A 25,666-nucleotide genomic window follows, 5' to 3' on the forward strand; every position below is an offset into this window, starting at 1 on the left:
GATCCAGAAACGTTTTTACAAGTCCATTTACAACCCTAGGATTTGCCTATAAAATGAAATGGTCTATTATTACCTTAATTGAGTCATGAATATTAATGTTGAGCTTTGCTCTAATTGGCTGTTTCACAGAGCAGCTTCTTTCAGTAGCTCTGTGTGTTTGCAAACAGACCTTATGTTTGAGCCTGTATAAGACAGAGATATGGAATTTGAGGAATCATTAATTGTCTGGAGATTGTTAATGGACGTTTCTGAGTGGTAAGTTTGTGTTTTTTTTTTCAGTATGGACCTGCAAAATGTAACTGTAACATCAATAGTAGAACTCCAGCCTGAACGCTAGCATATAGCATTAATTAGCATATAACGTTAACTCAGCAGTCACAACTTTGTTTTAGCAACAACATTGTAAATAATTTAAAGCAACACCAAAGAGTTTTTTTACCTTAAAATAACGTTTCCAAAAAAGTTTCAGTGGTTCATCCACTCGCGGTCCTGTAGTTCGAGTGAAAACTACAAAAACTTGCTTTACGGCAGACCTACAATCCAATCAGAGCCAGCTATGCTGCAGTATTTACGCAGTGGTAATGGACAATTCCACTTTTAACCTGTAGGGGGAGCAAAGAGCAAAAACTCTTTAGTTTTGCTTTAATGTTGGGGCGTACATCACAACTGTAATGTCACAGTCAGTTGACATTCTACGGCACCTTTAAATCTTCTTATGATGACTCTATTCTATAGTTTATAGAGCATAATGATGACTAAGTAGATACAGTGGTGGCCATCATAAGGAGATTTAGGTGGCCCCCTCAAAGTCTGGACCTCCACCCCAAAATTAGGGGCGACAAGTTGGAAAATAAACTGCACCTACATTCAATGGAATAAAATTGTTGGAATAAAATACATATATTGCATTGCATATTTCAATTGTCAAAGCACACACTCGCCAATTTTTTTAAGTACCCCTGTAACCTGGAGTATCCCTGGGTGATAATTACTGCCATAGACAGCGTTGACACAGGTTAAAGTCAATTATGATACCAAGCAACCATAGATGATTAAAAATGTACCCACAATAGATCTGGCCTTTCTTTGAGCAAGCAGGACCTTCCTCCCTTGAGCTTTCAAGCCCCATACAGAGTGCCTGAATGCCATATGACGTAATAGTCATCATTTTAGTAACCTGAGAGCCATGTTTACCATTATTACCAAAGCTCCTTCACACCCACTAACAGGTTTAACAGTAATAAGGTGTTGAATAGTTATCTGCATCTCTGGTGCAGACTATTTAGATTCAGATCAGTTGTTTATGAAACATCTCATGATGTATTTGACTGACTAAAAAGAATCACAGTGTAGTATATCAAGACGGCTTTTGAATTGGTTTAAATTGTGAGATGAGTTTTCTGCTTTTGTATTTAGGTCCAGCGCCACATCGCCAGAATGGACCGGTGACGGATGATGCTGAGGCTCAGAGGAGGTGCAGACCATCTTTAATAATCTTTATGTCTGAGTCATGCTCGAAATGTGGGGGCGGGGTTATCTGTTTGTCAACCAATGGAGGACGGAGAGAGTGTTTAAAAAGGAATGATCATTATTTTTGCAGTTCCATGTGGTGCTGTTAGAGGCAGCGTATTTATATCCCAGCAGCCTACTGTTTATTCCTAAAATAGTGTAAGACTGTTCCAGAAATGACTCATCGTATTATTGAACTAAATGTCAGCATCCTTTAATCGCTTCACATATTTGCTGTAATTGGGAGCAAAAGTCTTATGGCTGTCAAAAGATGCTCGGATGGGGCTTTGTCATCTAGTGGTCAAATAAAAATTGTTTGTTTAACAGATTGTTTGTTTAACATTATTGTGACAAAAGTTATCACTTCCCTCTAGGCAGATGATGGACCAGCATCAGATGCAGATAGAAAGAGAGCGAAGAACTTCTGGCAACGCAGGTAGATCAAAGATAACACATCTAAGGAACATGATCCGAGATTACATACTGTGAAATTAACTGCATACACGCACGCTCATAAAACCGCCCACTAATGAACTCTGCAGGCTTCATTGTCTGCTTGAAGAAGTGTTAATGCTGAGAAATATCAGATTCCCTGGATCCAAAACAGCTCCTTAGTACAGGCACACAGTCTAACACCGCAGCCCACTCTTTGTTTTTACCACTTCTTAAATATTTCTCAGAAATTATGTTCGTAATGCCTTGTTATTTGTCACCAACCAGGTCAAATTTGACCCCAAAAGAATTTTAAATGCATATATTTGCTTAAAAAAATCTATTTTCAGGACCCACCGTAAAATATTTTATTGCTTAAATTACCAAATGTAAAAATATTTTAATTTAATTATTGAAATTTTTATTATAACATTTGTTAATTTTTGCACTAATATTAGGGAAAGTATAATATTTTTCATAGGGAAAGTTTCGCGTTTGTGCATGGAGGGGCACCTGCAGGCAAATAAGGGTACTGCAAAACTTTGAGATTAGCGAGTGAGTGTGGCTTTGTGGGTTTTAAATATGGTTTAAATGAATTAAAACTAGGGCTGTCAAAAGATTAATCACATACAAAATAAAAGTTTGTGTTTGCATAATATATTTGTGAGTGTATTGTGTGTAATTATTATGTATACATAAAACCACTTATGCATGTATAAATTAATTATTAATTAATTTATGTATATTTAAAAAAATATTAGTGCTGGGTAAAGTGATTTTTTGCATAATATATGAGTTTGTGTAATTATTATGTATATATAAATACACACACACATTCATGTATGTATTCAAGAAACATTTACATGTGTATATATATTTATTTATATATATTTTATATGATATATACATTTTAAAAGTTATAAATATATAAAAATCTGAAATTAATATATGTATATGTGTGTGTGCTTAAATATACATAATAATTACACACAGTACACACACACACACACACACACACACACACACACACACACACATATATATTTAGCAAAAAATCACTTTAATTTTGTATGCGATTAATCTTTGCCCAGCACTAAAAATTATATATAAAATCTAAATAAAAAATAGAAAAATAAATAAATATATATTTATATATAATATAAATATTTTTTTCATGTAAATGTCTCTTAAATACATTTGTGCATGTCTTTGTATTTATATATATATGTAAAAACAATTTTTATTTTGTATGCGATTAATTGTGATTAATCTTTTGACAGCCCTTATTAAAACAATTTTTAGTTACTCAGTCTATCTATTAAAATATTAAGATAAGACAAATAAAATATGAATTTCATTAATAGCTCAGACAAAATAATAACTGGCTCTGATCTGGGGGGGCAGTGCCCCCACTGCCCCCACCAAACTCCACCTATGTGTGCTGTGTGTAATTATTATGTATATATAAATACACACACATTCATGTATGTATTTATGAATCATTTACATGTGTAAATATATTTATTTATATTTTTATATATTCTATATGATATATATATATATATATATATATATATATATATATATATATATATATATATATATTTTTTTTTTTTAAATGATATATAAATAATACAATTCTGAAATGGATATATGTATGTGTGTGGGGTTAAATATACATAATGATTACACACGGTACACACACACACATATATTATTTTACTTATTTTACATATAGTATTATTACTTTTATTTTGTATGAGATTCATCTCGCATCAGCCCCAATTAAGACAATTTTTAGTTACTCTGTCTACCTATTAAAATATGAAGATAAGACACATAAAATTTTAATTTCATTAATAGCTCAGACAAAATAATAACTGTTTCTGGTCTGGGGGGGGATTGTCCCCACTGTCCTCACCAAACTCCGCCTATGCTTTTTTATTTATGTTTAAAGTAACTTTCCTTTAGATTTTTGCACGAAATGTAACATAAACATACTGAGTTTCACCCATTTTCAAGTTAATTCCGGTATAACACGCTTTAAATATTCACATTTTGCATTTGTCTGTTGTGCACACGTCACATTTCATCTTTTTCAGTTTCTTTATACTTTAATGCTTAATTTTTATCACGTTTCTCTCTTTTCGTTTGTCATTTGTGTTTGTCACTTCCTCTCTTCCTTTGTTTCTTAGTCTCCACCCTTCAGTTTAAAGTGTCACCATCTGCGTCCAAAACCGTTCCGCATGACCCCAGACAGTATCGGGCTAACACTCTCCCCCCTTCCTATGCTCACCCAAACCCTACCACATCTTCCTCCCCTTCCTCTTCCCACGAGCGGGAGAGCGGCTATCGCACAGTGGACTCTCCTCATAAAAAGGCCCAGCTTTCCACCTCTCTGGCTTCTGCTTTCTCTCCCGTGCAGCCGGGAGTGACTCCCCCGCCACGCAACGTCAAGCAAATTCCTCTTTCCCCTCCTTCTGGCCAAGATACTGCTCCAAAACCCACCTGGTCCTCCATCCACATGTATGCACCATTGCCTGCTGCGTCTCCTCCTGTTATAATGGCAGTGCCCATCAAGCAGCCCATTCTACCTGTCGCCCTACCCATGCCATCCCTAAACAACGGTCCGAAAGCACCTTACTTGGAACCTTTGACACACCACCAGTCATCCAATGGCCATCCAGAGGAATACTACCCTTACCAAACCCCTCCCACACACTATCCAGTACAAGAGTCGTCCTACCCCCTTCCCGCTCTCACCGGCCAGCCCGCTCAAGACCACGCCCACCACCTTCAGATTGCCTCCTCGTGCCACCTGCAACACCCACACCAGGCCACGCCCCTATTTGACACCACGCCCATTCTGTCTGAGGGGCCCAAGACATCTCCCTCACCTGTTTATCAGAATGCCACAGCACCCATCAGTAAGTATTTTAGACCGCATTGGTGCTTCCCGCTCAACCACAGAACAGATTTCACACACCTGTTCAGCGAAACTGTGCCGATGACATGCCGATTATAACAGCTCGCCAATGAATGCCTTTCAAACAGTACTGTCATTGTACCAAGGCCAGTTGCAAATACTCGGTCATGGGCATTGTCAATAAACCCAGTGACTTTTGTGTATGTTGTCATTTTAGTGAAGGGCAGCTGAGTCACTCTCTTTGTTCGGAATAGAGAAAGGAAAATATGATTCATTGATGTCCATGTGTGTTTGCTCAAAGTGATTTGTCAATTTTCTTTTGTCATTTTATTGGAATGGTGCGACACTTTAAACTAACCCTACATTCCAGATTATTTTCCTTTTTTCATCTATAGCTTCAGCTGCTTGCAGGACTAAATGTGATTAAACTTTTCTTTTTATATTGCCATCCTTCTTTTCAAAACTTTTAAATGATGTCATACTATCACTTCCCAGAAATTGTACCCTGGAGCTTTTTATAAATTTTAAATAATTACTAAAAGCTTACTGTCGTAAATCAGTGTAGGATAGTGTGTTTTTAACAAAAAATGAGCAGGCCATTCATAGGTTGTTTCATCCAAAATGTGTAAATACTGTGCACAGACATACCATAGCTCGGTTTGTTTACACATCCCGGTCAGCTCAACATAGCAACTATGGGACAACCCACCCATATAGGTGCATGTTTGGGGTGGAACTATCAGTCTGACTGACCAATGGGAACAAGGAGTGTTTGGCAAAACCGGTTCGGAAACAGTCATTAATTTTGCGATTCAGCTTTTTGATGAGGAAGTTACACCCCTCACCTTTACTGTATATCAGCACAGCTGTTTCCAATTACAGTGTGCATTGGCACGCAAAAAGTCAATAGCAGTAGTGACATATAATAAAACAGCCATCTCTGCTTTCTTCAGCAGGTCCTCCTCTTCCACCAGGTCATCCTTCGATGCTCTCATCCACCCCTCCCATTTATCCCCCTACCTCAATATCCATGGCAGGTCCACCTGCCCCTCCACCGCCACCTGGGCCTCCACCGCCAGGGCCTCCACCACCCGGGCCACCACCACCTGGGCCGCCACCACCTGGACCACCACCACCTGCAACGGTGCCCCCTCCCATGCCACCTCCACTGCCGGCTGGTGGAGGTTCTGCTCCATCCGGGCTCGCTGCAGCTATAGCTGGAGCCAAGCTGCGCAGAGTGCAGCGGGTGAGAAATGCTTTTTGTAGATCTACATTTTTTTTACTTTAAAGGATATAATTTAATAAGTGTCTATTAGTGGACAAAATAAATAACGTGAAGTGCTTAAGGGGATAGATGAGGCCCCTGAACTGGAATAAGACGTCTGAGGACTCCAAGTATTTGCATGCCGCAATTTACCTACCAGCGCGAGACAAAGCAGTTATTTAAAGCGGTCGCGTGCTGTATTTGTTTAGTGATTTTGACACCGCTGTATTTGTTTTTATTATCGTGACTGTAGACACAGCAAATATGCAAATAAGAACATCAACAAAGGATTTAGGAATGTACAGTGTAAAACCTCAGACTATCAATATGCAGTATTCAATATGAATTCAGTATATGATAGTAATCTCTTAGGTAAAGTGTGAGCAGTATGAAACGGATAACCTAGGAATCTGTTTACTTTGGGTTTGGAACGTGACATTAAGACTGTGTCTTAAGAATGATTCTGACTAACTAGCAATTAGTTAGGGCTAATTAGTCTTATTATTTGGATTTAAATTAAACCAATCTACCTTTCTATGTAACATACTTAAAACCGTTATGATCAGTCTTGAAGAAAAAAATCCATGACTAACTTTTAAGATTAGTCTTAAAGGTTTATGCAAACGACCACTGGGTTTAGTAAACGCTATAGATATCCATTTTGTTTTTTTAAATATGTTCATGTATGGTGACGGTCAGTTTAGTGCAAACTGAAACAAAACCTGTGGTTTGAGATTTGTTGCTATACCGGTTTTTACCTTCTATGGGTGTAGGGTTTCGGAGTGGGGTCCAAATGAAAATGAATTCAAATACATTAATACCCGATTCTTTCATGTTTTATCTACCTCAGGCTGAGGAGAGCAGCGGTAAGAACGATGCCAACCGTTCCAGTGGAGGCAGTGGAGGAGGTGGAGAAGGTCTCATGGAGGAGATGAACGCCATTTTAGCACGGAGGTCAAACCAAATCCCTTTCCTATTTATTTTATGTATTAAATGGATAGTACAGCAAAAAATTATATTAAACCCATGATTTACTCACCCCCAAGCTGTTCAAGATGCATACCCTGCTGAAAAATCCAGCAAAGACCAGCATAAGCTGGTAGCTGGTTTTAGCTGGTTTAAGGTGGCAGTTGTTGGTCTATGCTTAGCTTAGCTGGATTTTTCAGTAGGTAATGTCCATCATTTTTCAGACAAACACATTTTCAGATATTTTAGAAAATGTTTTAGATCTTTCAGTAGATCAAATATAAAGTTATGGGGTCCACTCCTTCAAGTCCAAAAAATGTGCATCTATCCTTCACAAAAGAAATCCAAACGGCTCTAGGATGATAAACAAAGGCCTTCTGAGGGTAATCCGCGCCGTTTTGTTGTAGAAATATCCATATTTAAAACTTTATAAACTAAAATAACTAGCTTCCGGTAACGCCACCATCTTAGACTCCTCTGTATTCAGGAGAGAGTATCAGCGTAGTGTACGCACTTTTCTTAGTGACGTATGACAAATTCGGAGGGTTGGGGCACTGAGAAGAAGCACAGAACGCTCTGTAAACTGCGTACGCTCTCATCTTGAATGCGGACGTGACAAAGATGACGGCGTAACCAGAAGCTAGTTTTTCCGTTTATAAAGTTTTAAATATGGATATTTCTACAACAACACTGTGCGGATTACCCTCCGAAGGCATTTGTTTATCATCGTGGAGCCGTTTGGATTTATTTTGTGACGGATGGATGCACATTTTTTGGACTTGAAGGAGTGGACCCCGTAACTTTATATTTGATTAACTGAAAGATCAAAAACATTTTGTAAAATAACTAAAAAAATGTTTGTCTGAAAAATTGACATTTGCATCTCGAACGGCTTTGGGGTGAGTAAATCATGGGTTTAATATCATTTTTGCCTGAACTATACCTTTAATATGAAACAGTCAGTGATTTGTGGTTATGCAGATTTGAAATCATTAATGTGTTTTTAATATAGGAGGAAGGCCTCAGAAAAACCAGAAGAGCCTCAAAACGTATGTCTTACACACGCTGTCATTTCGTAAGGGTTTAATTATTCCAGGCATTGTTTATCTTACAGTTGCCCGACTTGTCTTTCTTGCAGGAAGAATCCAGTGGCTCTCCTTCATCTGCCTCACGTGGTTCAGGCCCACAAAATTCAGCAGGTGTCTGTTTCTAATACAAAAAACTGCCAGTAGTTTTTTCAATATGCTTATTCACTTGAATAAAGTCAAATAAGAGTTACATTTGAAGCCCTTTCTGCTAAAATTGTTGAAATGGTACTAAAATGGCTTCTTTAAATTATTATAAAATTCACTAAATGAAACATTCCACTCAGATCCTGTGAAGAAACCATGGGAGCGAGCAAACTCTTCCGAGAAGTCCTCAGCTTTGTCAAGGTACTTTTACAGTTTATTCATTACATCGTCTCCCGACTCTGATCTTTATTGTTTCTCGACATTCAGTTCTTTAAAAAAAACAGAAATGTGGTCTTTGGTGAGGCGGTAAATGATCGATTTCATCTGACATGTGTTTGAAACGTATGATGTTATCAGGCCTTATGCAAGTAAATGTCTCGGTTGCTTGATTGTCAATACGGTTGGTGACGATAAGGAAGTAAAGCCCAGGGTAACACACAGTAAGCAAGCAATGATGTAAACCGGACAAAGCAGGTTATGCTTGCTCTATGACAACTCATAAACGTAGGCTGCATGTTTTGTGTAAGCTCTTATTGAGTGTTTGTGTAAACACGTGAGCTGGCCTCAAAGCTAAACTTTTTATAAAACCAAGATATTATCTGTTAAGTTAATGCTTAAAACATCTAGAAAGGTTCGATTTGATCAGCAAACAGAATGTACATGTCTGAATGGATTTATTGAATGTGGTATTTACAATTGACACAGGGTGAAACCTGCTGGGAGCACAAGTGACGGGGAGTCATTTGACTTTGACAGAATGAAACAGGTATGTTAAGTGTGTCCTTCAGATGTCTTATTATTCAAGTTATTTGTGTATTGTATTGTATTGTGTAAAATAAAACAAGGGCAAACTGGTTTTCTAACGATTTATATAATCTGTTTCATTCTAAAGGAGATCCTGGAGGAGGTCGTTCGAGAACTGCAGAAAGTTAAAGAAGAAATAATCGATGGTACGTTTAATACGTTTACAAGAGAATAAAAACGTTTACTATTATTCATAAAAGTTAAATTTTTTTGTCTCTTTCGTCTAGCCATTAGAAGGGAACTGCTAAGAATCGGTTCCACATAAGTCTTCTAAATTGTCAATTACGACGGCTGACGACGACCGAAGGTTCGAGCAAGTACAGGAAAGCGCACATGAAAGATTTCTCGCATCATGTCTGGAACGTTAGGTTGCAGAAATGGTGTGCAGAAACTAGGCATTGCTGAGGAAAATGCGTAAGGGGTTCGAGTGAGTGATTGTGTGAATGAACGAGCGGATGGAAACGTAGACCTTCACACTGAATTTTCTATTTTCTTCAGTATGAACGTTACAAGACGGTCCACTGTGCAGCTTGCTGCCCCTGCTCTTACAAGTCTTAAAGTTGGAAATTAATGAAAATATTTTTCGTTTTATAAGTTTATACTGTCTTATTGTTTTATTGGTCATTGTTATTATTGTTAAGAATTGTATTATATTAAATGAGAGAGTTACGAAGTTGCACGACAATTATTGTCAGCCTTTTATATTTTATATTACTGCTCTTATTCTTTGGTTTTACAGTAATACGTACACACAGCACACATTTGTGCAGCAAACTACTGCACAACTGAACGTCTCTGATGTTTATTTTTGTTTTGTTTTGTGGCCAGTGCAGAAAATCAGTGGACATTTGAACGATTTGAAGGTTTTAGATAATATATAGTCAAGCGGAAGGGATGGAGACAGAAACGTATGCAGAAAAAAAGTTATTGAAAGTTGAATTGTACTGAAATGTGTCTTCGGTTCATCCTGATTTGAAAATTCACAGAATTGACGTTTAACTCCGTAATAAATTAAACTGTGAACCCTGAATCTGTCATATGGTGAGCGTGTGATAATGGAATAAAAACTTTGAACGTTTTCCCCACAAGTCCCTGAATGATCTCTTTCACCCCATAGGTCCATTCAGGCATTTTTTATTAAGCCACTGCAAAACAATTACATTTGACATACATTGGGATGTACAGATATATATTCAAAAACTTCTCGGTATCACAGCGGTGCTCTGAATTATGAGTGCAAACGACAGAATATATAACACAAAGATTTAATAATAAAGATATTTCTAAATATGCATCAGTGCAAAAACGAATAAAATAGTTAAATATTAATTTCTACAAAAACACTCAAGAAAATGTATATCACGTTTCTTCAGCACTCCCATCCTCGAGTACGTCATAAGCAGCCCGATGAAACTTCTCAGTCGTTGGATGTTGATGAGTACACCAAAATGTTATTGGACTCGGAGAGGTTAAAGTCAGCAGGATGATACACAAATAACTGCATTGAGGTCGCATGCGCTTCCCATTTCATGCCAAAGAAATGGAAAGCGCACATGTTAACAAGCTTCAATCCGAAGGAAAATTATAGAAACATTTTGGAAAGGTTAACTTTCATACAACCCAACCTTTGAGCATGAATGATCATCCCAAACGCAGGGAATTCAAGTTATGCTATCAATTAATCCTTTATCCTGTATGGATAGTTGTTGGTTGCTTGTGAAATAAATTAAAGCGTTTGCAGGTGCAGCTTGTGATGGATTTGTTCTCATGCAACCATTAATGGCCTCCATGTGCCAATTACGTATCAATTGTAGGTTTTTTCTAGGACTTTGTGTAAATACTTCGTGTCATGTTCCTTCGGATCAGTGATCTTCCAGATTTATTCATTTTTGCCAAGTTTGTATTGTCTTTTGATTCTGGCGTAGGGCCCGACGCTTTCGTCAAACACGAAGTCCCAGAGCACTCGCATCCAGGAAGTGTGTTGGGGCAGCGAGTCGTAATACTCTGCTGCAATTCTCTTGACCTGTAAATTGAAAAAGGACCATAAACACCACGAAAACGAATTATATGGTAACATTATTTGATGCCAGGTGAGGGGTTAATGATATATGTTTAGTAATGTACAGTACCAAGCTACTACAATTACTGTAACTGGGTGAAGCAGGTGTCAGTTATCTATAATTATATCGTACTTAACCGTTTAAACTTTAACAGACGTAATGTAATGTTTAACACGGTTCACAGATACGCCTCAGAGGCTGTTTTACACTGAAGGTGTAAGATTTATAAGCTAATAAAAAAATGAAATAGACTGATGGATTGTGCAACAAAGAGGTATTTAGCAAATATTTGTCTTTCAAGTTATTCTAACTTGTCACATTGTTCTTCTTAATGATTAACATTATCAAAATCAATAATAGGCATTACGTTACCGTGTCATTCCACTCTATCAAAAATACGTGGATCAGCATAGCTAAGCTTTTCCAACGCTATCTCACGGCAATTCGTACGTATTTTACGATGTGGCTAATTTGTATTAATTCGAACTACGACATGCGTAAATTTTTGTTCAATTGGCTTTTGACGTTGGGGTTAGGGGTGGGGTTTCGTTATTGTTTTCTTTTATGATAATCATACGTTTTTGTACGAATTAATACAAATTAGCCAACTTGTAAAATACGAGGATCAGCAAAATTAAGCTTTTCCAACGCTATATCATGGCAATTCGTAAGGATTTTATGAGGTGGCAAATTCGTATTAATTCGAATGACGGCATTCGTACATATGTTTTCTTTTATGATAATTGTAAGTTTTTGTACGAATTAATAAGAATTAGCCAACTGGGGAAAATACGAGGATCAGCATAACTAAGCTTTTCTAACGCTATATCATGGCAATTCGTACGTATTTTATGAGGTGGCAAATTTTTATTAATTCAAACAACGACATTCGTAAATTTTTTGTATGATTTGCTTTTGATGTTGGGGTTAGCGGTGGGGTTTCGTTATTGTTTTCTTTTATGATAATCGTACATTTTTGTATGAACGAATTAGCCAATTCGTAAAATACGAGGATCAGCATAACTGAGCTTTTCTAACGCTAAATCATGGCATTTCTACATATTTTATGAGGTGGCTAATTCGTATTAATTCAAACGACGACATTCGTACATTTATGAACAATTTGCTTTTAACGTTGAGGTTAGGGGTGGGGTTTCATTATTGTTTTCTTCTATGATAATTGTACATTTTTGTATGAATTAATAAGAATTAGCCATCACGTAAAATATGAGGATCAGCATAACTAAGCTTTTCTAATGCTATATCATGGCAATTCGTACATATTTTATGAGGTGGCTAATTCTTATTAATTCAAATGACGACATTTGTACATTTTTGTATGATTTGCTTTTGATGCTGGGGTTAGCAGTGGGGTTTCGTTATTGTTTTCTTTTATGATAATCGTACATTTTTGTATGAACGAATTAGCCAACTCGTAAAATACGAGGATCAGCATAACTAAGCTTTTCTAATGCTATATCATGGCAATTCGTACATATTTTATGAGGTGGCCAATTCGTATTAATTCAAACAACGACATTCCTACATTTACGAACAATTTGCTTTTAACGTTGAGGTTAGGGGTGGGGTTTCGTTATTGTTTCTTTTATGATAATCTTAGTTTTTGTATGAATTAATACGAATTAGCCAACTTGTAAAATACGATATCAAGATATCACCAACTGTCATGGAAACATCAGCACACCACATTTCAGCTGGAAAATATCTTACCTCTGGTAATTTGCTTCCAGGAATGCTTGGAAAGTCATGGTGCTCCATGTGGTATCCCACATTGAAGGTTATGTAGTTGAGTGGGCCGTAATAAGAGTAGGTTTCGTGACCTTTAGAGAACATGTAGTGTTCGGCAATGAAGTGTCCAGAGATAGGATGTAGGCCCATGCCCAGTATAGAACCAGAGATGAGATACACAATAGGCTTCAGACCCCAGAAATAGTAGATGATGATGTCCACCACAAACTGCACGACCGCATTCGCCATCTCCATCCTGGTCACAGGTTTGGGGTTCACGATCAAGGGACGGAGCGCATAAAATAAAGGCTGGAGAAAGAGCCAGACCACCTTTCTAATGGGAGTGCAGAAGAACCAACCCTCAAAGTCAGTAGGAATGTCGACATCCAAGCCATCTCCTCCGAGATAGCGATGGTGATCGATGTGGTACTTCTTGAAGGAGGCGGAGTAAGGCAAGCCGATGGGGAGATTGGCGAACATGGCGAACCAGCGGTTCCAACGTGCCTGTTTGTTGCCGAACGCCACGTTGTGTGAAATGTCATGGATGGCAAGAGTCATCGAGTGGTTGATGCAGCCACCGAACGCGTATGCCCAAAACAACACCCACTTCCAGGACAGGTCCTGGACCAGGTAACACGCCAGGAGCTGGGTGAATACCATTCCCGACACGACCCACTTCAGCTGGGGGTCGTGACCCATCAAAGACTTGATTTCCGGATATTTTGCTAAAAAGAAAAAGTGAAAAATATGCAAATTAATTATTTAAAGGGCCAATATTATGCCCATTTATACAAGATGTAGTACAATTCTCAGAATGTGTTTGTGCAGTTTCAGCTCAAAATACCCCACAGACCATTTATTATAGCATGTCCAAATGCCCATATTTGGGCAGGAGAAAAAAAGTGCTGTTTTCATGTGTGTACCTTTAAATGCATATTAACCACTGCTTTCAGATAAAAATACATCCGATTCCTGTGAATCCAGTCTGAGACAATAGTATCTTTAGCTGCATAAGTGCAGAAAAGCTTTTGGTTAACCAGTCAGACAGTGGATGTGGGCGGGGCTCTGTTAGTGTGAAATCACATTAGCAAGAGAATCAAAACAGCATGTCCAATGAGACTGCTCTGGTGCTTGACACACTGCCGACACACATTTATGTCGAAACACCTTGTAAAAGTGGATTTTGCATAATATAAGCTCTTTAATGAACAGATTGGGACTCTAAAAATTTTGCATATTGAATAGCTTTGCCATAATTGGCCCTAAATCATTGACGGTAGTGACGTGATTTGTTAAAAGATAAAAGCGATTATGTTGAGCTCTTGCACAGGGACTAGCATAGGAGCTTATGGAACTATCGTTCAAGGATTTGCTGATGTCCTCTCATTAAAGTGACAGACTGCACTTGAATAAAAATTAACCCTTAACGCCCTAATTAAAAACTGAGTGACACTCAACAGTATGTTTGCGTCAGTTTGAAAGTTCATGTATGCTTTAAATTTGCACATTTCTTTAAAATGTAATATTTATGTAGCATAGTAATGCAAGTATGGTTGTTTTAAGCATAAACACTAATCTATAAAGTCCCTTTTTCAATTACAGTTGCTCATGGTGACCTAACAAAACAGATTAGGGCAAGATGATGAATACAGTAGGAAGCCAAACAACTGCAAATTGCTCCCACAAGGGATACTCCTCCGACGGTGTGCTTTTTTAATTAGCACAATTGTTTGTTCTGCAGATATTGTATGTGGACGTCATTCATTGTGTAACATCCATAAAATGATTATGCAGCAAAGCATTGATTAATACTTTCCATGCGACTAATTTTTACATTATTTAAAATGTAACATTTCTACACAATATCAATTTTGTGCATCATCTTTGAGTACTTCATTAAAAAGCACTTTTTTGCTTGTCCTAACATATCAATTTCTATAGGCTGTGGTTATTTAAAGGAAAACACCACCGTTTTTCAATATTTTACTATGTTCTTACCTCAACTTAGATGAATTAATTCATACCTATCTTTTTTTAATGCATGCACTTGCATGCACTTTTAATCTTTGTACAGCGCTTCTTGAATGTGTTAGCATTTAGCCTAGCCCCATTCATTCCTATGGCTCCAAACAAAAGTTTTATTTTGTGCCACCATACTTACTTGTGTAACTACTCATGTAACAGTCTTTAAATAGGGAAAACATGGAACTGTTTGGTGGCTTCTAAATTCATCCCTGTTTGGAACCATAGAAATGAATGGGGCTAGGCTAAATGCTAACACATTCACGAGGAGCTTTACAAAGATTAAAGGACAAGTTCGGTATTTTAGACTTAAAGCCCTGTTTTCAGATTGTTTATGGTCAAATAGAATGGTTTTGACTGAAATTTCGACATTTTCGGCTGCCCTGAGAATTTTCGCGTGTTTGTGTTTCAGCTCAGACCTCTACAATGGGTTTAATGGTGCACTGGAACAATCCTTCCTAAAATGCATTAAACTTTCGTTTACAAAGACGTGAAACTCACCGAGTGGTCAGGGGTGTTCACTGATATGCTCACACAAAAATCGCTGCAAAAGATGCTTTCCAACAGCTGTTTTAGCATTCGTTGTTAACTTGTGGACCTATTTCCCCAAACGCCTCACACCCGTACATTCTTCCGCTTAGAGCTTGAATAATAAACACTCCAGCCCAGGTGGTGGCGCTAATCCGCCTTTGCCAATTGCAAGAATAGAAACAAAGTTCCCGGCGCTGAGTAATACCGTACCTCACAGGACGTCTAATACAGTCAATGGAGTTGGTAAAAACTACGATAAAACCTGTTGGAATGCGTCTTTTGGAGTGATTTTTGTGTGAGCATACCAGTGAACACCCCTGACCACTCGGTGAGTTTCATGTCTTTGTAAACGAAAGTTTAATGCATTTTAGGAAGGATTGTTCCAGTGCACCATTAAACCCATTGTAGAGATCTGAGCTGAAACACAAACACGCAAAAATTCTCAGGGCAGCCGAAAATGTCGAAATTTCAGTCAAAACCATTCTATTTGACCATAAACAATCTGAAAACAGGGCTTTAAGTCTAAAATACCGAACTTGTCCTTTAAATGCACTCATTGAAAAAAGATAGGCATGTATTAATTCATCTAAGTTAATGTAAGAACATAGTAAAATATTGAAAAACTGTGGTGTTTTCCTTTATAGTTTGTTTTTATGTGATTTGCATAATGTCCCTATCCAAACTGTGCATAAAGCTGGTATTTTGGATTTACAAATGGTTGATTCTTAACCATATTTGTATAGGAGTTGTTTATCAAAGTCAAAAAAGTTCCTGTTGATCCAGTTGATATATGGCCACACTTAGTCTTTAGTCAAACAGAACATGTCCCATGTGTCAAACTGTGTTTTGCCTGTACGTTTAACATACTGGTCAAACGAGTGACTTTTACATGAACAGCACAGATGTGCCTGTACTTTACATGCAATGACATCTTTGTATACATGCATCCTTTCTTGCCCCACGAGTCTATCGCTGTTATCTCCAGAACACAATCACACCTAGGTCTCATTTTGTGTCATGGTAACTAAGGGCGTACTCACGCTATCCAAACTGAACCGCGCCTGAGTGCGTTTGACCCCCAAACCCTGCATTACAACTTGGTCACGGCACCTCCCTTACAAAAATCAACCATGGTTTTACTACAATTAAACCAAAAAAACATTACTGTAATAAACTGTAGTTTCATATGGTTAGTACAGTACAACCATGGTTTTCAACAAAAACCATGGTTACTACACTTTTACCACAATAAAACCATGGTTAATTCCTTTATAAAAGCTGGAATTACTGTATAACACCAATCCTGTATATTAAAGTTAATCATTTGAATGATTCACAAGGTTTGTGAGAACACAGGTGTGCCGCCCCAAAATCTCACACACTTATTTTATTCAACTTTAATGTTGATCCGACCATTCTCTAAATCTCATGTGACTCTGAATTTAATAAGGGCAGTGCAAATACCATACAATAAAGTCCCAAACGACTCAAATAGAAGCCACAAACTAAACATTACGATGGGTTCCAGTGTTGAGAGACCGATTAACTATTCCCTCCAGCGTTTTTTTTTTATAAAGTTGCTAGCCAGCGGCAGCATTTTTCATGACTTTCACAAAAGTTTTATTCCTTCCAGAAAATTTTCTTCTTAAAATATATAAACATACAATATATCAAATGAAAGAACAGACCCTCTGCTTTTGAAAAAAAAGTTTCATCCCACCTTTATTTGTTCTCTTTTATTACCTCTAAAATATGGGTAGGTTTCTTCAAAAACACAAGCTTTTGAGCAAAAAGCTGAGATAATTCAATTTTTGTAAACGACTTTTGATAGAGATGATATAGAGCGATCCTCAAAACATAAGCATTCATACAGCTGTTTGCCCTAGGGCGATACTTCTGGGTTTTATATGTTGCGGAAAGCCAGAAAAACTCGTCACTGGCATTGAAGTGTTTGCTCTTAATTGACGAGTTAACTCATCAATGGCAGGGAAAGAGTTAACTTAACTTTTGCTTCAAAACAATGACATCCTATTTACGAAATCGGGCTCAAATCGAAAAAGTACAGTGTAAGTGCATGCTTTTGTTTTTTGCAAAAATCTTAAAGATCCACTGAAGTGCCTTGAAACGCATACGCACAACCGGCCCAACGTCATAGATTGTCTCTGAACAGGTACACGCCCACTTTTGGGGGAAAACAAACTAGACCTCCCATTGACTTCCATACAAAATAGCGGAATAAAGCAACGTTCGTACACACCCGGCAGGCGTAAATAACTTAAGAAACCACTCAGATTAAACATGACGAGTAATTATCTGTCCACCCTGCCTGCCATTGAGCGCGAAAGATACATTAACACATTTAATTTGGTCATTATAAAAACATGTCCCTTTCATTCTCACAGCGTCAAATTTGTGTAACAACGCCATCCAGTGATTGTTTTTATATTGACCAAATTAAATGTGTTAATGTAGCTTACGCGCTCTATAGCAGGCAGGGTGGACAGATAAATACTCGACATGTTTAATCTGAGTGATTTCATAAGTTATTTACGCCTGCCGGCTGTGTACAAATTTGTTAAGTTAAACAAAAACTTAATAGGATTTTTTTTAACAGTCAAGGCATTTGCATAATTTCTACTAAAACAGGAAGTTAGGGTGGGACTTATTGAGTGGCCCCACCCTCTTTTAAAATAGCTTGTAGGGTTTTGCTTACCTGCCTTATATTATAATTTTTTGTTTAATCAACTTAGATTTCAACTTACTATTATTTATCTTTACTAGAGAGGAGTTATTTTTACTTTTAAAATATATTTAAAATGTGTAAACTTCATTTTATAAGCAAGTCATCTCTTGTCAAGTTAAATAACAGTAAGTTGAAATGTGAGTTGATTTAACAAAAAATTATAATTTTTTTAAAGTGTAGAAGCTGAAGTTCAGAATGATGTTGTGAAAAGCAGTTTTGGCCGATGTAAGTTTTGAATCCTTTTATATTCTAAATGTTAAATTTGACTTTTTTGAAGCGCACCATGTTATAATCAGGCTAACATATTTATACTTAAAGTAAAAAAAAACAATTTTGATTTTATGGGGACATTAATGCTTTAGTTTTTGCATAAAGATTCTGAGGGTATTGAGTATTGATTAGGCTGAGCTGTTCTGAACATTGTCCAAGTGCACCTGTATAATGAGTAACCAAAGGCTATAAAGCGCACAAATAAAACGATCCTAACTCCACTGGGAAAAGCTAAAAAACAAACGTGATTAATTCTTTGGTGATTAAAACCATATGTTCTATAAGATAACTATAATAGAAAAAAAGTGTCAAAGACAAAATATTTTAAGAAATATAGAAGCATCTAGTCACCACAAACCTCTTACTTTAAAAACCTTTAGTAAAACATCATTGTTTTTAATTACACTATTAGATCCTTCATTACACATAAAGTGAGTCACAATGTAGAGCAGTTTTGCACTTTTGGTTGAACTATATACCTTTAAGGATTTTGTTGATGTTTTGCAATGGGGTATTGTATTGAATATACCCACATTCACAAAAACAACCTGTAATAGCGTCAGAGCAATTAATCCTTCTGGAATCGTTTCCAGATTATAAAAGAATACACTATATTTGATACGCTTGAGGTGTAAAACTAGACATGCGAGTTTACTCTTTCATAAGAGAGGATTTTTGGGCATGATGGAGATAAAGAATTACACAAAAACCAAACTGGTGTAGAAGAATGTATTACACACCCTGAAGAAATATTAAAGTATGACATGACCTGCAGGGTTTATAGTTCATCAGTTATGTGTAGTAAAAATAAACACATTTTTAGTCTTGCAGATAAGTAGTAACATTGTGAAATCCTAAAGCAGATGTAAATGTGTTTATGGGAAAACTGAACTTATGACATGACTCAAAGAGCATGACATGGCTATATTTGCTTGTTAAAGTCATAAGACTAGAATTTGTCTTGTAACTAAAACCCATATTGTTCCTAAAGTTAATTAGACAAGCTTGGCATCAGTTTACACAAAATTATCTTCTGAATCCATTGTCTGATAAATGTGCATCTTAATATTACATTTTCATAGTTAAGCTATATGTACAATTGAGAGGAGCATGTTTATAACGAATAAAAAATAATAATAATATTTTGTACTGTCCCTATTCACATTGGAATCCGTTGTTAATCTGATTATACAAAATTATCACCTGAAGCAATTGTATAACAGGTGACGTCACGTGTGATTTGGACTAAGCATTTATGGTTTATCTCAATGACAAATGTGAGAGTATATGAGAGAGTTAATAGGTGTCATCATGTGGGAATGAAGAAAAAGAAAATGGATTATAAAGAGCTTTAAGAAACATAACAATTCAAATTGAAAAATACTGATTCGTTTTGACATCCACCCATAGTCAAGAACATGCGCTCGCACACGCGCGCCTAATCGGGGAATGCAATGCAGTCATCAGCTCAATGACTTAAACTTTTACAATTTTATATGAGTACTAAGATGTGATCAGAAATTTAAAAATCACCTTGTTTGTATTTATCACTGACAGTGTAAACGGCATAGCGACAAAGTCACTCAAGATGACATTAAAGTGCTTTTGTACACACACCCGAGTTTAATTTTTTTTTTAAAACGAACTTAAAACCCAAGTAACATCTAATATTCAAAATCAACGGTTGAATGAATCATGTAATTATTTGATTCAGCTGAATAAACAAACCAACTTCAAATCACTTCTAAAGCTAATGTTTCAGTGAATTACCACTCAAAATCTGTCATCGTACAGGTATCTGGCTATGATTTTATGTTATCTTACCTAATATTTCTTTTCTTCTCCATGTGTGCGGCTGATCGTTATAGACCCATTCAAAGTCCCAGCGTCCACCTGCCTTCCCCATCTTACACATATGTGCTGATGGTGTAATGATCTCAGGTGAGTCTGCCTTACTAGACTCGTTTCGGACACGCCCTCTAGATAAGAGAAGCTGTAGGTGTGCCAGAGAATGAACCTGTGACAAAAGTAACTAACTTCAACCGAAACCTTAACAAACTAACGAAGTTGGTCTAAGAGTTGCCTCACGTAGGACAGTAGTTACAGACCATAAAAATTTCCCACCAAGATGTTGCCAGCCACAGACGGGGAAAACGGTTGCCTGTGAGGCGTTTTGCAATGCGATTTGAATGATATATGTGGTAATAAATGTTATATAGAGAACATACTCATTGTGTCCAAGCGTTTTATAAAAATTGCCTCAGCAGTATTTAGGTTTACAGTCGCAACATATTCACTTCAGCTGACCACAAGGTGGTGCCATTTTCTACAAAAAATAATAATAAAAAATATTGAATTATTATATTACATTAAACATTATTAATTTAAAAAGAAAATAATAAAAACAGCCGTTGTGATTGGAAATTTTAATCTCTTAAATTATATTAATTAGATTTGAATTGAATTGAGAAAACGTTATTAACATATTTTAAATGATGACATTTTAAACGGCTTAAAGGCTCATGTACAGAAAAAACAACACATAGATTTTAATAAACATTTTAAACACAATCTTTAATTCATAAAACAACCATCTATTAAAATGTGATTATAATATACAGACAATAAATATATATAAATACATAAATAATAAATACTATATTTATGACCCTTTTTCAATTTGTTTTCTTCCTAGCAGACTCAAACAAAAATTTAATTAAGGGAAATCTTACGTGTATATTTTTGCCTACTGTAATAATTTTTTACGAATATTTAAATAAGTATATAATTTACATTTTTTCCAGAATGAAATGTAAATACAAACAGGAACAAGGACGACAATACGGAAAGTTAAATAACATTTATTTACGTAAAGATGAAAATCCCAGTCAGAATGAGGTCAAATGAAGAACCAGATCTCGCGAGACTTCGTGTGTCTGGAGTCCGTGAACGAGAGTCAGTCAATGTGGGACGGAGTTTTGTCTGTTTGTTGGTAGAGAAGGCGGGGAGAGTGGGTCGTTGACTTGACACAGGGGTTGCTTTAATATAGTTTTGTAAGCAAAAAAGCCAAGTATGGCGTCAGGTGAAACACTGTATATTGAAACCGACGGCTCGGAGATGCCGGCCGAGATTGTCGAGTTGCACGAAATTGAAGTTGAGACCATCGAGACTACAGTGGTCGGCGAAGACGACGACGAGCACCAGCCGATGATCGCACTGCAGCCTCTGATTACGGACGATCCTAACCATGTTAACCATCAGGAGGTTATTTTGGTGCAAACTCGAGAAGAGGTCGTGGGCTGCGATGATTCCGACCTCCACGGAGACGACAGTTTTGAGGACCAGATCCTCATTCCCGTGCCTGTTCCGGTGGCAGAAGAGGAGTATATCGAGCAGACTTTAGTTACCGTGTCTGGCAAGAACCCGTCTGGTCGGATGAAGAAAGGTGGAGGCGGCGGGAAAAGAGTGATCAAAAAGAGCTTCCTAAACTCCGCTGAGGCGAGCGGAAGAAAATGGGAGCAGAAGCAAGTGCAGATAAAAACATTGGAGGGGGAGTTTTCCGTCACTATGTGGGCATCGGGTAAGTTTTGACAGTGCTAGGTAATTCAAGTGCTTTGTTCTCGTGTGCACAAACAAGGCCTCGTGTGGGCCTCTCGTTCTCGAGCCTATATAAAGTTGCAAGATCGTACGATGTCAGGGACGATTTTGTTAACATAAAGTCGGTTATGTTGGTCACCCCGGTGTAAATGTTTTTGTTTTGATGGGAAGCCATGTTTTAAGTGTGGATGGGCGCCGCCATATTCCTCCAGACCATTATGGCGGCGGCCCCGAAAGATGGCGCTTGTATGAGCGGGGAAAGATGGCGGCGAGAAGCGCTGTGAGTCCGCCGCGCTGCTGCAGGCCGCAATGGCGCAGCTCCGTTTGAAGAAGGGGAGGGACCGCCGCTGACTCACACGATTTGCTTTGCTGCAAAATCGAGCAGCCTTACAGCCTGTCCTGCTCTCTATAAACAAATCTTATCGCTTATTTAAATGTTATAACTGAGGGGTTTAGACACATCTAAGTTAACGTTTGTGAGAGATCATTCTGTTTAACGTAAGTTAGACGATGCTGGGTAAATCTCACAAACGTTTAGAGGTCACATTTTACACCGAAATTATTTAGGAATAGTAAGCAATTTACATGGAATAAGCACTTTTATTAAATGTTTTATTTTATTACATGGTTAGTTTTCTTAAAGCAAAAATATAATTTTCATATTATGTTTCGTGAAATTCTACGGTTTGTAGCGTTAAATGATTTAACTGTTACAGATTTTATTAAACGTGTTAATTTATAAATTTTATGCATTTGCACATTACGCTTAAATAGTTAAGTTAACATTAATTTGCCAAGTTTACTCATTTTTATAAATGATTATTAGGCATTATTTGATGTAGAGACTCGAAGTGATGTGATTTACCATGAAGATAAATCACGTTTGGTTTTTTATTGCGAGTTAAATTATTGTCAATAAACAAGACAGTGACACGTAATTACAAAATATGCTATAATTTGTTAAACAAATAGAGAAAAAATACTAAAACATGGTATTTATACACACACACACCAAAAAACGTAAACGCTTTATTTACAGAGCTAGTGCGTTTGGTCACGTGCTTTGTATTCACGTGTTGATGAGTGCATTAAGGTTTTGGTTGCTTTGATGTTGTGTAACATGCAATGAATACTGTGCATGTGATTAGATTATGAGGATGTAAGTATTTAAGTATTTATACATCTGTTTGTACAGATGATAAAAAGGATGTTGATCATGAGACTGTGGTGGAGGAGCAGATTATTGGTGAAAACTCCCCTCCTGATTACTCGGAATACATGACAGGAAAGAAACTGCCCCCTGGTGGTATACCTGGGATTGACCTGTCAGACCCCAAACAGCTGGCAGAATTTGCAAGGTGGGTTATTTAGTCAATAGCTTGAATTGTTAGCATTGTCGATTGTGCCCTTTTAAAATGTTTATGTTAGATCCTGAGCATGAGAGAATCCTACATTTTTTGCATTTGCACTTATGCATAATCTGACTTAAGTCTATCTTAAAAACTATGATTATCAAATATTTCATTGATGTCTTTAACCTTTACTGAATCTCTCAGCAGCATGCCATGCATTTTTTACATTCAATGTTTTCCGTATACAGAATGAAGCCGAGGAAAGTAAAGGAGGATGACTCTCCGAGAACGATAGCATGCCCCCACAAAGTAAGTTACATCTTATTTGCTAACAGCACAACTTGTCTAACTTAGAAAATGTTTTACATTTTGAATGTAGTAGTGCATATACTTCAGTTTTCAACTCATTCTTGTGTTGTAGGGTTGCACAAAAATGTTCAGAGACAACTCCGCAATGAGGAAGCACCTGCACACCCATGGGCCACGGGTTCACGTCTGCGCCGAATGTGGGAAAGCGTTTGTGGAAAGTTCCAAGCTTAAACGACATCAGTTGGTACACACTGGTGAAAAGCCTTTCCAGGTAAGATTAAACTGTCAGTATTTATTAGAGAGTATAAAAATCAGGGTACCCACGGTTCATGGAATTTTTGGAATAGCATGTCATTTTAAAAAGTATTCCAGACATTGTTTTTCACCCAAGTCATTGAATATCATGGATTTTTGTTTGTTGCTTTAAATTTTTGTTTTAATTTATCAAAATGTAATCTGCTTGTTAAATTGTGACGTAAGGAATTCCGTTTTCCAGGTCCAAGGCTCTCTTTAAGTGAGACCACAATCTAAACAGACATTTATTGGTATTATATTACTCATTTCAGGCATTTAAGCAACATTTTTATAAGCTCATGGCATTTTGATCAGAGAATTTGACATTTGGCTTAGAGTGGGAACCCTGAAAAATATGGCTATTTTGGCCAAAAAGGATATAATTTGATAAAATGTATTAAATATGCATGGATTATTTTGCTAATTGGTTCTCTATATATCACTTTTTCTTTTACAGTGTACCTTCGAAGGTTGCGGTAAACGCTTTTCATTGGACTTTAACTTGCGCACTCACGTCCGAATTCACACTGGAGACAGACCCTACGTTTGCCCATTCGACGGCTGTAACAAGAAGTTCGCTCAGTCCACCAACCTGAAATCTCATATTTTGACACACGCAAAAGCTAAAAACAATCAGTGAGTAAAGTTCGCAAAAGACTTGACCTGACAGCAGCTTCCCGAGCTCCAAAACCCACTTTGTATGTTGTTTCTAAAAGCATTTTTCTAAGAGAATCTCAGTGCACATTTTGATGGGATTAAAATGTGAATGAGGACCCCACACCAAACTATCCCATCACCGTCTTATGGTATAGACCAGAAATAATTGCCGAACTTCCCAATTAAGAGAGAGTTTCTTCTTTCGAAGATGTGATTGTCAATCGTGGACCCTCATTCATGTACGAGATGCTCATTCTCCTGAGCCCAAAGAATCTGTGTGTCTATTTCTACCAGTTTGCAAAGACAAAGACTGCTTTTTAGATGTCTTCGAAGTGTGCATATTGTACACTTTTAGAGCATAGAGTATGTGTGTGCGTGTGTTGTCCCCGAGACTTAAAACCTGTGAATGCTTTTCTTCATGGAGAATAAAATGCAGTTCAGCTTTTTCAATGTAAATAGAGCTTTTCTTTGTGAGAGGTATCTCATTTTGTATACCTGATCTGTACAAATGTTTTGAAATCATGTAGATAATAGAGATGTTGATTAGATAATTGTGTTTAACCAATTAAAACCGTTTTATCCAGCTTCAGGAAATACTACATACACATGCCTTCTTTTGTAATACAATAACAATCTTTTCAGTATGTGAAAATATACTTTTCCTTTAAATACTTTAATTTATTTAATGAGATGGAATAAAGTTAAACTCCCCTGTGCTGTTGCAAAAAGCCTGATGTTTTATCAAAATGTCTGCCTGCTGGGATGTTTGCAAAGATTTGATGTGATTTTTTATATGTGACAGGTCTGATGATATAAGTTGACAATGTAACATCATTGTCAGGAACAGACAAGTGTAACAGCAGTAAACATAACATTGGACATATATATTTATATATAAATATATTTGCTGTAACCTCAACATACAATGCCTATAAAAGTATTCACCCCA

General features: G+C 37.1%; 3 protein-coding genes across 9 annotated transcripts in view; 2 read left to right on the forward strand and 1 right to left on the reverse strand.

Moving 5' to 3' along the window:
• evla (Enah/Vasp-like a) overlaps positions 1-10,213 on the forward strand; it is a 46,481-nt gene extending 36,268 nt beyond the window's left edge. For 5 of the 7 annotated variants that reach the window (XM_065288350.2, XM_065288347.2, XM_065288346.2 and 2 more), the window contains 11 exons: positions 1,417-1,474; positions 1,884-1,945; positions 4,137-4,868; positions 5,821-6,113; positions 6,982-7,085; positions 8,110-8,146; positions 8,236-8,296; positions 8,470-8,530; positions 9,035-9,095; positions 9,222-9,279; positions 9,361-10,213. In XM_065288350.2, the coding sequence (XP_065144422.2) occupies positions 1,417-1,474; positions 1,884-1,945; positions 4,137-4,868; positions 5,821-6,113; positions 6,982-7,085; positions 8,110-8,146; positions 8,236-8,296; positions 8,470-8,530; positions 9,035-9,095; positions 9,222-9,279; positions 9,361-9,398 (1,565 nt within the window). In that variant the 3' untranslated portion in view covers positions 9,399-10,213. The remainder of the gene's footprint in view (positions 1-1,416; positions 1,475-1,883; positions 1,946-4,136; positions 4,869-5,820; positions 6,114-6,981; positions 7,086-8,109; positions 8,147-8,235; positions 8,297-8,469; positions 8,531-9,034; positions 9,096-9,221; positions 9,280-9,360) is intronic. The other 2 variants (XM_065288353.2, XM_065288352.2) reach the window with 2 other exon arrangements.
• Positions 10,214-10,251: 38 nt separating this feature from the next.
• Positions 10,252-20,482, reverse strand: degs2 (delta(4)-desaturase, sphingolipid 2). Its single transcript, XM_065288354.2, has 3 exons — positions 20,333-20,482; positions 12,925-13,667; positions 10,252-11,156 (listed from the first exon to the last, which is right to left on the reverse strand). The coding sequence occupies exons 1-3, from the start codon at positions 20,421-20,423 to the stop codon at positions 11,013-11,015; spliced, it is 978 nt and encodes a 325-aa protein (XP_065144426.2). The 5' UTR covers positions 20,424-20,482; the 3' UTR covers positions 10,252-11,012.
• Positions 20,483-21,463: 981 nt separating this feature from the next.
• On the forward strand, positions 21,464-25,666 carry yy1a (YY1 transcription factor a). The gene is made up of 5 exons (XM_065288345.2): positions 21,464-22,088; positions 23,301-23,463; positions 23,706-23,766; positions 23,879-24,037; positions 24,518-25,666. Exons 1-5 carry the CDS (start codon positions 21,581-21,583, stop codon positions 24,698-24,700), a joined length of 1,074 nt encoding a protein of 357 aa, XP_065144417.1. The 5' UTR covers positions 21,464-21,580; the 3' UTR covers positions 24,701-25,666.

Source organism: Paramisgurnus dabryanus, chromosome 17 (genome assembly GCF_030506205.2).
Source record: "Paramisgurnus dabryanus chromosome 17, PD_genome_1.1, whole genome shotgun sequence".
In the NCBI taxonomy this organism is placed as follows: domain Eukaryota; kingdom Metazoa; phylum Chordata; class Actinopteri; order Cypriniformes; family Cobitidae; genus Paramisgurnus; species Paramisgurnus dabryanus.